Here is an 11586-nt window from a genome sequence, read left to right on the forward strand (position 1 = left end):
ATGATTTTTAACTTTAACCGTTGCAGTCTATCAGTCGTATAATGCATGGTAATGGTAACAAAATCTATGAGAGTAAAAAAAACATGCACAGACAAATCCAAATTAAACCCTGCGGCTCGTGACGACACATTGATGTCCTAAGACACGAAACGATCGGTTTGTGCGAGAAACCGAACAGTATTTATATCATATTTTACCTCTAATACACCACTATGTCCAACTGTCTTTGAGCCCGCTCACGGCATCTGATGCGTGAGGTGTGTACGTGCTCTGGCGTAGTTTACGTTAATGGCTGTGTTGATATCCAGCCGAAGAGCAATCAAGCATAACTTCAGGCGAGCAGGCTCAGAAGTTGGGAATACGTGGAAAGTCACCACTCCCGAATGAGTTCGCGTGAGAGAACGTAATCTTTTAGTTTTAAGTCAGTTTGAACAATCCGGATAAGCACAAGTAAGTACCATTTTGATTAGCCGTCGTACCTACAATGTTTGTGCACTGTGTAAACAATGAGTGACGTATACGCGCGAGAGATCACTTCCGGCACTTGCGTAAACTACGCCAGAGCGCGTACACACCTCACGCACCGGATGCCGTGCAAAAATTTTTGGGTGAACTATCCCTTTAAGGGCACAGCTATTATCTGTATTTAGAGTTAATAGCAGTTTTTGCTTCTGGGATAAATTACACGTTGCTACTTGGTGCTGTGTGTAGGTTTGTCAGTTTGTGTTTCACCAGACTTTGGCTGTCCTGTATCATGTTTTTTGCTGCAATATGCCTATAAAAGGGAAACCAGCACTGTGGGGTTTTCATTACAATGTTTGTGCTGAGCAATCTGTCCTTGTAACATCTCAACATTTGTTAAGCGTTGCATGCATGTTGTGTTGTTCGTATGTGTGCAATATTAAGTTTCCGTTGCTCTTAATTTCCCAGGTGACCGTAAGTGGGCTGTGCATGTATGACTGATGGACAGGAGTCTGAACCAATCACAGGACAATGCTGGCACGAAGCCGTTTCATGCTGGTGCTGGTGGTGGGTGCCCTGCTGGCGGTGCTGAGTTTCAGCCTGCAGTACTGTAAGTGTGAAACACAATGTATGATTTCAGTCACATTTCCTCTGTATGAAATTACAGCTATTCATGCATCCTCTAAGTTTTCTCCGGGGACTGCTTTGTATGTGTGTTTAGCATGTCAGGTGGGAATATAACCTCCGCTGAATTGTATTTACATTCTTAGTATGTGCCTGAGTGTGGGTTTTATGTCCAGTGGGAATATGGTCTCAATTAGACTGCATTCAACACACTGAACAAAGGCATTTCCCTTGAAGATATGATATATATATATATATATATATATATATATATATATATATATATATATATATATAAATGATTGTAATTAGTATATATCATATATTGTATATATTGTGTATATTATTATAATTTACATTGTATTATTATAAATTAAATTGTAATTTATATATATTATTGTACAAATTATTATACAAATTGTTATTTTGTCTCACAGAAACATTTGACACTCAATAGTTGGTTGAGTTGGGATGCAGATGCAAATTTAGTTACAAAAATATCATTTGTCAATTCAGTGGTGCAGGTAATTTTTTCTGTACTTCGTGGTTCAATAGGTAATTCCCAGATTAGACCCCAATGTCCCACGTCCTTGACTGAAAATCCTCTTTCGCAGATGACTGCGGTTATTTGTATCTGAGAAACCAGCCCTGCGTATATAAGCAGATTAAACGTTTCATGTCACAGTGACAGCTAACGGAAAATCCCGCTACTTTAGTCGTTTAAAAGCACAGATGGTAAGAATTTGCAAAGCTAACTCGAATGAAACCAAACTTGACATTTTTTTTGACCAGGTGAGCAGGGATTGGTCAGTGATCATTTTAATACCCGCCCTCTGCATCCCACAGCCAATCACAGTTCAGTCTGAGCAACAGGCCAACATAAGAGAACCACATTTTTGTTGTGTTCAGGCATGCACGTGTGTTTGGTGATAGTAAAGAGTTGACCTTTGACCTGGTTTACCGTCTCTCTCTGTACTTAAAACATTTCACTCAGCTTCAGAAAATAGCATCCGTTTACACACTTGGTTTGTAATCTAATGCAATAACACTTTAAGTGTCTTAAATGCCTAAATGCATGTGTATTTTTGCTGAATCTGATTGTCATCCATACTGTCTTCCTCACGTTGCCTGTTTCTTTTACCCTGTGTGAGGTCATTACTAATTCATTCCTTCCTTTGTGATGTCTCCAACCAGAGCTGAAAGCTGTCTGAATGTAGGACAGAACAGAGTCTTAAATTAGCCGACCTCTCTTCCTCTCGCTCTTTACTTCAGTTCACTCAAGCATGACTGATGTAGTTTTAAAGAAAGAGGCTCAAAGTCTGAGAGTGAGAGAAGGAGGCCATACATTGAGAACGTGAAAGATGAAAAATGACCCATTCGCATCCCATGAAATGTGGGTTACTGTCAGCATTGCTTCATTCCTGGAGTACACACTGCCAACAACACACACGATATCAGCCCGACGGCCTTGAACGGCACTGTCTGTCCTGCTTGATTTGTGTCTATTGTATTTGTGTTTAGGTGTGTGTGATTCTTTTTGTACACTCTACTCAGACTTACAGCAACAAAGAGCTCTTTGTGTGGCCGGGCTCTGCACAAAGGCTGAGCTGTGATTGGCTGAGAGCTCTGAGCTCACACGTGATTGGTCCGGCAGCTTTTACAGGAGTCAGATGGGGTTTGATGCTGAATTAAAACCAGTATGAGGTGCAAACACACACACACCTGCACACGCTCACTTTATCATCTCCAGAATGTCTGTCAGTGTACGAATAAACCAGCTAACCGTTATTCTTCTGTCTGGTGAGTTTAACTCCTGGTTGGTTAGGGTTAGTTGGAAATGCTAGTGTTTATCGTTTAGCCCATTCCCATTTATTTATTAATTTGTTAATTGACTGCAAATTAAAAAAGCAAACAAACAAAAAAGACAAATGGTGTCTTTATACTCTTACAAAACAGAATGGTGGTAGCATCATGGTATTACCTTGTCAAAAACACTATGTTAGTACCATGCCTGGCCACCATAAACACCCTCAATATACTGATTTTTTGTCAATCAATATAGGATTTTTTTTTTCAATTATAAAATTCTTAAAAGTCTTCAAAAAGGTACTTTGGCAGTACTTTGAAATATACTATAATACTAAACTTCACTCCAGGGTCTTTCCAAGTATACCATGGTATGGAATGGTGCATGTCCAACAAACCATGGTACTTTTTGGGGTGTTTTTGTAAGTGTAAAGACTCATCTCCAGAATGTCTGTCAGTGTACGAATAAACCAGCTAACCGTTATTCTTCTGTCTGGTGAGTTTAACTCCTGGTTGGTTAGGGTTAGTTGGAAATGCTAGTGTTTATCGTTTAGCCCATTCCCATTTATTTATTAATTTGTTTTAAGTTCAGCAACAGTATTTATATGCTTTCTCCGTTTTTTTTCATAATGTTCCGTACATATTTCCAATGTGAATGGAATAATTATTTAAGGGTTATATCATACGTTTTCACATTTTCTTTGAAATCCACTTATAATGTTAGTGAAGTTTTTTTGTGCCAAAACAATCATAATTGAGTTTTTCATGGTCTTTTTGTTGAAGCGTCTTAGTTTCTATAAATGCTGGTTTTGGAAAATTCAAGTTCTTAATGCTAGAGTCTGTTTTTATAGTGCAATTGGGTCTTTTACTCCTATGAAAATTGTATGAGTTTGCTGCCATTGTTTATGTGTACTTTAAATGTAAGCATGCAGCTTAAATGTTCAGTAAAATCCAGATGTTGGTCTTGTGTTTTCATCGGTCACATTTAAGGATTGTAGCACCTTCTTTCTGGTAGCTGTCAGTCACTGGTTAATATCCGGTCAGACTCCTCCCTCTGCCCACATCACCATGGCGATTCCCAAAATGTAACAATCTGCAGCACTGTGCAGTCTCAATGTTTGTTTTATGAGGTCAGAACTGAGGAAGCTGGAAAAAGTGTGTGCTTGTGCTTAATGACTCTCATAGTCCTTTCTGTCTTTCCCTAGTGCACCTCATTCCAACCAATCCGGTGGCAGAGCAAAGGTCACTTGGTAAAAGCAGAAAGCGTGTGAATCCGGTCCTCCACACGGATCCTCCTGCCCCAGACCCCATCCGAGACACTCACAAGCACTGCAATTACCCCAACCTCACTGAGCACGGCTGGGAGGGTAAGAAACCCACTCATTTCCCCTCTCACTCACCTGAAGACTCTCTGAGACGTGTGCTGATGTATTTGCGTGTGTCGTAGGTCACAGTCCGGCTGACTACAGGCTGCTGTCTGTACACCTGATGATTCGGCATGGAGACCGTTTCCCTCTGTACTCCATCCCCAAAACCAAGAAACCTGCCATAGACTGTATACTATCAGAAAAGAGGTACATATGTAAATCATCTGATGATGAACCCCATATTTGTAAACGAACATACAACTATCTATCCATCTATCTAGTCTGTCTTTCTACACTATATATCTATCTATCTATCTATCTATCTATCTATCTATCTATCTATCTATCTATCTATCTATCTATCTACAGTATCTATCTATCTCTTTATCTATCTGTCTGTCTGTCTATCTATCTGTGTCTGTCTTTCTACACTATCTATCTATCTATCTGTCTGTCTGTCTGTCTGTCTGTCTACAGTATCTATCTCTTTCTTCAGTATCTGTCTATCTATCTGTCTGTCTGTCTGTCTGTCTGTCTGCCTGTCTAGTCTGTCTTTCTACAGTGTCTATCTATCTATCTATCTATCTATCTATCTATCTACAGTATCTATCTATCTCTTTATCTATCTGTCTGTCTGTCTATCTATCTGTGTCTGTCTTTCTACACTATCTATCTATCTATCTGTCTGTCTGTCTGTCTGTCTACAGTATCTATCTCTTTCTTCAGTATCTGTCTATCTATCTGTCTGTCTGTCTGTCTGTCTGCCTGTCTAGTCTGTCTTTCTACAGTATCTATCTATCTATCTATCTATCTATCTATCTATCTGTCTGTCTGTCTGTCTGTCTGTCTGCCTGTCTAGTCTGTCTTTCTACAGTGTCTATCTATCTATCTATCTATCTATCTATCTATCTATCTATCTATCTATCTTTCTACAGTATCAGATCTATCTATCGCTCTTTCTACAGTATCTATCTGTCTGTCTGTCTGTCTAGTCTGTCTTGCTACAGTATCTATCTCTCTTTCTTCAGTATCTGTCTATCTATCTATCTGTCTGTCTGTCTAGTCTGTCTTTCTACAGTATCTATCTCTCTTTCTTCAGTATCTATCTGTCTAGTCTGTCTTTCTACAGTATCTATCTCTCTTTCTTCAGTATCTATCTGTCTAGTCTGTCTTTCTACAGTATCTATCTATCTACGTCTCTTTCTACAGTATCTGTCTATCTATCTATGTCTCTTTCTACAGTATCTATCTATCTGTCTGTCTGTCTGTCTGTCTGTCATATCTAATATATAATAAAATGACTGAAAAAGCACAATGCATCATTTTAAAATGCAGCTTGTTTTTTCAAGGAATCAAAACTGATTTGACTCATCCCTCACTGCAGAGGATTGCATTTTTCTTCTTTGAGCTTACAGCTGATAACCACCAGTGATTGGTGTGTAAATGTGGGATTATGTTTACGTGTTTAGTGTGTGTGTGTGCTTATCAGGGTTTGATGTTTGTCATAGGGCATGCAGTTTATGAATCATTATCAGATTAATATTTTATTCCCGTCGTCGTCTTTTATCCGTTCCTGAGCCGTGTCTCCGTGGTTACGGCAGCATTGAACAGTCACTGTAACACTACTGAAAATAACACTGTTGTGTTTCCATGGTTTCATTGTAGAGTTCTTACCAATGGCATGACAAATGCTTTTGTCCAGAGTATTCCCAGAATTATTAATCACGCACCGCATATCATAATATTCCCATGATGGCTGAGATTTATGTATTACAAAGTAATCCTCGACCACAAATCCTTCTGTCTCTTTCCCTTTAAAATGCTCTGGTTCTTCACATACACTCAAATATGCTTACCTTACCATCTAAATACAGACGTACCCTTAGAGGTCAGATGATTCCGATTAACTCTGTGACCTGACCCAACCGGACTGTTATGATCTGATGGGCTCTGACTCAAAAATGAAGATGCATTATAATAAAATACAGTGATCTGACATCCCTTGTTCTCAGAAATCTCTGTGTGTTTAAAACTGCCTGCAAAGGGAAATAATACCCAGTTTGTTCGATATAGTTGTTACTTTCCAGTTTTGATCCTTAGTTGCATTAGACCTGCATTAATTCCATGCAGTAATTATTTATATGATGCATGTTTCATGTAATTGTAGTTCTGTTATGTATCAATTCAGTGTAGTAAATACTGTATCAGTGCACTTGCATTGTTTTTGGCACATGCTGCTGTCATCTTCTAATGATGAGCATTCGTTTTCAGGAACAAAGCAGGTAGCAGACCTGTGCCCTTGACTTTTATTGGGTTTTTAAAAAAAAAGTTAAATATTTTACTACAGACTAACCCAAAATGTAGTTCTAAAATCAAGTATTTGCGGTTTTATAATTGATAAAAAGGCTAAGGCATGCTTCTCTCTTCTGGATATGTCTAGTAATGACATGCTCACATTGCTCCTCAGAGTTATGTGTTGGCCTACTGTGTTGTTTTGATTGGTAGAGTCTCACAAATGTATCGCATCAAAATTATTTCTGATTTAAAATCAGTTCTAAAACACATTTTTTGTTGTTGTAATTTTGCAGAAAGCCTTCTCACCCCATCTTGGCCTCCTTCATTAGTCACATGGCTCTCAGTGGGCGTGGTCACTGGGACACATCACTGGGATCTCTGCCCAGATTACCCAATCACAGCACCTGTGAAATGGGGGAGCTCACACAGACAGGTAACCAATCGCAGTGCACAGCAATAGAATATTTCTATATATACTGTATGTATATTAAAAAAATTAATATAAACAAACTTAATTACAAATTGAGTTATTTATTGTTTTATTCTAGGTGTGAAACTGGGTTGTTTTCATTAACTACTTGAAGTAAAATACATATTAACGCAAATACAATAAAATATACTTATTTTATTTTAGTTAGTTAACTTTAGTTAAAGTCGAAGAACTAAACTAACAAACTAAATCTGAAATAAAAATTTATTAAAAAGAACTACTTAAAATTAAAATGACAAAAACACAACAAATTTACTAAAACTTAGAATAAAAAAATAAAAACAAATTCAAAATATTAACTATTACAGTATATCAATGATAATAAAATAACCTTCATAAAATAACATTATTCTGCATTCTTACTAACATTTCTTTTTCTTTTTTCTCTTAATAAGGAGTCGTACAGCATTTGAAAAACGGCGAACATCTTCGCCAGGCTTACATCAAGCGTCACAATCTGCTTACTGCTGATTGGTCGCCGCGGCAGTTGTGGGTGGAGACTACAGGTAAGAGCCGCACCCTTCAGAGTGGATTGGCCTTCCTCTTCGGTTTCCTGCCACATTTCGATTGGTCACGGCTGACGGTAAAACTGCAGTGGAGTACGCTGTTCTGCGGTTCCTCGTGCGAATGCCCCGCACGCAACCGGTACCTGGACCAGGAGCAGCGCAGGCAGTATCGGCAGAGGACTGCAGACACGGAACTGGAAAGCACGTATGTCGCCATGGCGAAGACGTTGGGCGTGGCCACAAAGAAACTGAGGGCGGCCAATCCTGTGGATGCGTTGTTGTGTCACTTTTGTCACGGTCTTCCTTTTCCATGCTCTAGCACTCAGACTACATCAAACGCTCCGGATGAGGGGGCGTGTCTTACACTACAGCACTTTGCTGTGATTCGACGGCAGCAGAAAAATGATGAACTGGAGCGGCGGGAGGCGGGGCTTTACCGCCGATATGCTGTGCTCGCGGCACATCCGTACCTCAACCGTACCGCAACGCGGATGGAGAGGATTGCCAGAGGAAGCCAAACGCGCAAAGGCAAGGAAGAGGCAGTCTTCTCTTTAGCATCTGCTCATGACGTAACAATGGCACCGTTGCTAAGCGCCCTTGGTCTGGAAGGGGCGGGATTTCCAAAGTTTGCAGCGCGGCTGGTGTTTGAGCTGTGGAACAGCCCGGAAGTGAAAGACAAAGACAGAAAGACTGATAGAAAACGAGGAAAGTGGTTGGAAAATATGTTCATTCGTGTTCTCTATAACGGAGAGGACTTGACCTTTGACACAGCCTTCTGCCGTGACCACAATCGACACTCTGCTCAGCCGCTGTGCCCTCTGGGTAATTTCCTGTCTTTTGTGAGAAACGATATGTTTAATATTGTCAATGCGACGAGTTACCAGCAGGCCTGCCACCAAATTGTACTGTAATTGTGACCATGAATGACTGACATAGAGCAAACGTCAAGGAAGGATGAGGAACGGGTATAGTTTACCCAAATATTCTGTACAGTTCTGTCATTATTTTTAGTCCCTTTATGACATTCCAAACCCATATGACTTTTTCATGGAATGCAACTGACAAAACTGTGATGAATATTCAATGAATGCAAGACTTACAAGCTGAAAAAGCTCCCTAAAAGTCCATACGACTTCTGCACTATATTCCAAGGAGTTTCCAGGTGCTTGTCACTGAATGCTTTCATCAAGAGCAGCAAACTTTCATCAAGAGCAGTGTTACGTCTAAGACGTATTGTATGCTGTGGATGTGTTGCTGTTGTCTCCTCTCTACCAGGATTTGTTCAAGGCTTAATGAGAGACTGCTGGTGGGTGGACCAGAGACGAGACCTGTACTGTAAATTCCCCCGGATCTCACTGGAGGGCGTTCTCACTCTTGCTCTCACTCTTGCTGCTCGCTATGATCATTGCTCTGTATGTCTCTCTTTGATTGCTCTGGTGTTAAAACTGTGTGTTAAGTTGTAGTGAAAATGCTGTGAGATCTCAAGTCTATATTCTAACGGAGTGCTGTTAGCTCCATGTGTTGTGAGAGCCTTATGTCTTTAACTTCAATGTTCCACTGTTCATGTTTGTAAGCCGTAGGGGGTGAGTGCCTTATTTGTTTTTTATAGGCCACTTGGCCATTATCCTTTTCTCCTGTTTTTGGGGTAGACAAGGAGTGAGGTTAGATCTGTTGTATTTTGGTTTCTTTATTTTGATTCCCAGGGAAGTTAGTTTCTTCATGGGAAGTTAGAGTGCTGTTTGTTTATTGTTCTGGGCATTTGCTCACCCCTGATAATCTGCCTCATTTTCTTTAATTTGTTTATTTCTTTGTGATGATATTGTTTGTACTCTCCAAAACTGCTACCGCACGAAAAATCGATCAAAGAGAATTAAAATGAGTACTTAAACAGCCATTCATTGTTGTGTCGTTTATGTTGCTAGACCAGGGTCGTAACAAGCAGCAAAGTTTGAAATGACATGAAGGTGAAAGAATTATGACAGAATTTTGGGTGAACTGTTCCTTTAAGACTGAGTACTACTAATGTTATTGATGTAGTGTTACGTGTGTGGACCAAATAATTGTCCCTGCACAACATTGTTTTTGGTACACTTTACTAATCACACTGACAAAATTTGAAGTTGTTTACAGTAATCATTTTAAGCTGTGGGCTGTGACTGAATGTCTGATTGACGTTGTGACGTGATGTCAAGAACCCTTCAAGAGCACACAAACAGTCAACTGTTGAAACACCTCTTGCCTTCATTCTGAGTCAGTGAGTCAGTGAGGCTGCACAGTCATTATGACAATCCCAGTGGTTTTGCTAAATATAAAAAAAAATGTCATTTTTAGACCACAAGACCACATCATTTGTATTAGATTTAGGGCACTTCGCCACTTTATTGCAGAGTTCCTGCAGTGATCGGGAATCTGATGTTATTTCAGTTTCACATCTCTTCCATTGGATTTCCCGGATAAGTTCCTATTTGAATAGTATTAGCAAAATGTCTAGCGCAATCATGTTGTCCTGACCCTTTCCTCACATTGTGTGTGCTTTACATTTCTTTTAGTGATTTCCCTTTGTTTACATATAAAGTAAAGTTTAAAACAGTGGTAGTATTTTTTTTTTTGAGTACTGTAAAACTGATTCAATCAACTTTTGTATCATGAATGGTGTTCTTGTGATCAGTCTGTACTGCCACATTCCAAACCTCAAAACACATGTTTCAATAAAAGTATCATTTTGTCTAAGATCTTCACTGTGGTTTGTCTGGAAATGCACATCATTTTGACTTTCAGCCACTTTGTAGCCCAATCAGTCAAACTTAGACAAGAACTAGTCTACATTTTTATGTTTCATATGATTGCCACTAGGTGGCAGGAGAGCTTCATCGGTGGCTCAGAGTAAGAATCCAATCAAGTGACCTCAGGTTGAGTCAGCATTATAGAAATAGAACAAACATCAGTTCAGTGGTCAGCATTATACATACACTAAATGCAGAAAGCCTCTTTGGCTTGGAGTCATTATTGTTAAATATGAGATTGCAAATCATGCTGACTAGTTTTTAGCCTGGCCTGTCGAATAACTCCATCACAACAGCCAAAAATCTGTCCAGAAGTAATCTCCAGAATTTCCCCAGGAGTGTGTATTGGGATGTAAGTAAAGGAATCTGAGGCCCTCTGATCTCTACGAGATGATTTTAATTAGCCGCTGCCTTCCTCGCCAAAGAAAAGCTCATTCATTTACTGACTTGGACAGAGAAATCAATCTTAATTAAAGAGAGTTAGCGTGTGTGTTTCAGATGGTATTTGTGTGCCTGCGAGTGTTTAGAGAGAAATAAAATTAATTTAGCAAATTAAGCATGATACAGAAATTATTAGCAGCTTCAAGATAACACACTCAAGACTTTCTTTTGCGTAATTCTACTTTTGCAATTATGCAAAACATGGCTTGCTTATTTCTATAAAAAAAAAGCGAAGAACTGACCCATTTGGAGATCTCCAGAGAGTGATAAACGGTAATCACACCAAGTATATACAGTACCAAAGTTCCTTACTAAACAGTGCTGGGCAGTAACTGATTACATGTAATCTGGATTATGTAATCAGATTCCAAAAATTAAGTACTTGTAATTAGATTATATTACGTTTTAAAATACTCGTAATCAGACTACAGTTACTTTTTATTGATTATATGATTACATATTACACATTATTCACACAATGTTTCAGAATTTATTGATTCTTCCTAATTGTTCTTTTTAATCTAAAATAGCGCACCACTTATTCACACAAAGATCAGTCAGGTGGCTATAATTACACAGAAAATTGTAACGCCACACAGCACTGGATTTATGAACATCTGCATGTTCACTGTTTTCTGAAGTTGGTTAATGATCACATGACAAACTTACAAACCCCCTGCAATTCTTTCACGAAGCCCAGTTTGGGAAACCTAATGTAATGCAATGTAAAGTTTACTGCACTTTATGTTGTTAATAACAACAAATGTAATATATTTGCTTTCTCTTTGTATTTTTATAGCAGTATGGTACAA

At 39.0% G+C, this 11586-nt stretch overlaps 1 protein-coding gene across 1 annotated transcript in view; it reads left to right on the forward strand.

Moving 5' to 3' along the window:
* The window catches only part of pxylp1 (2-phosphoxylose phosphatase 1), a 10644-nt gene extending 1989 nt beyond the window's left edge, over positions 1 to 8655 (forward strand). Inside the window, exons 2-6 of the mRNA XM_016242526.1 lie at positions 931 to 1072; positions 4098 to 4259; positions 4340 to 4466; positions 6848 to 6987; positions 7440 to 8655. Of these exons, the coding sequence (XP_016098012.1) occupies positions 994 to 1072; positions 4098 to 4259; positions 4340 to 4466; positions 6848 to 6987; positions 7440 to 8461 (1530 nt within the window). The 5' untranslated portion in view covers positions 931 to 993 and the 3' untranslated portion in view covers positions 8462 to 8655. The remainder of the gene's footprint in view (positions 1 to 930; positions 1073 to 4097; positions 4260 to 4339; positions 4467 to 6847; positions 6988 to 7439) is intronic.
* The last annotated feature ends 2931 nt before the right edge of the window (positions 8656 to 11586 follow it).

This window comes from Sinocyclocheilus grahami, unplaced genomic scaffold, assembly GCF_001515645.1.
Source record: "Sinocyclocheilus grahami isolate Dianchi unplaced genomic scaffold, SAMN03320097.WGS_v1.1 scaffold661.1, whole genome shotgun sequence".
NCBI lineage: Eukaryota > Metazoa > Chordata > Actinopteri > Cypriniformes > Cyprinidae > Sinocyclocheilus > Sinocyclocheilus grahami.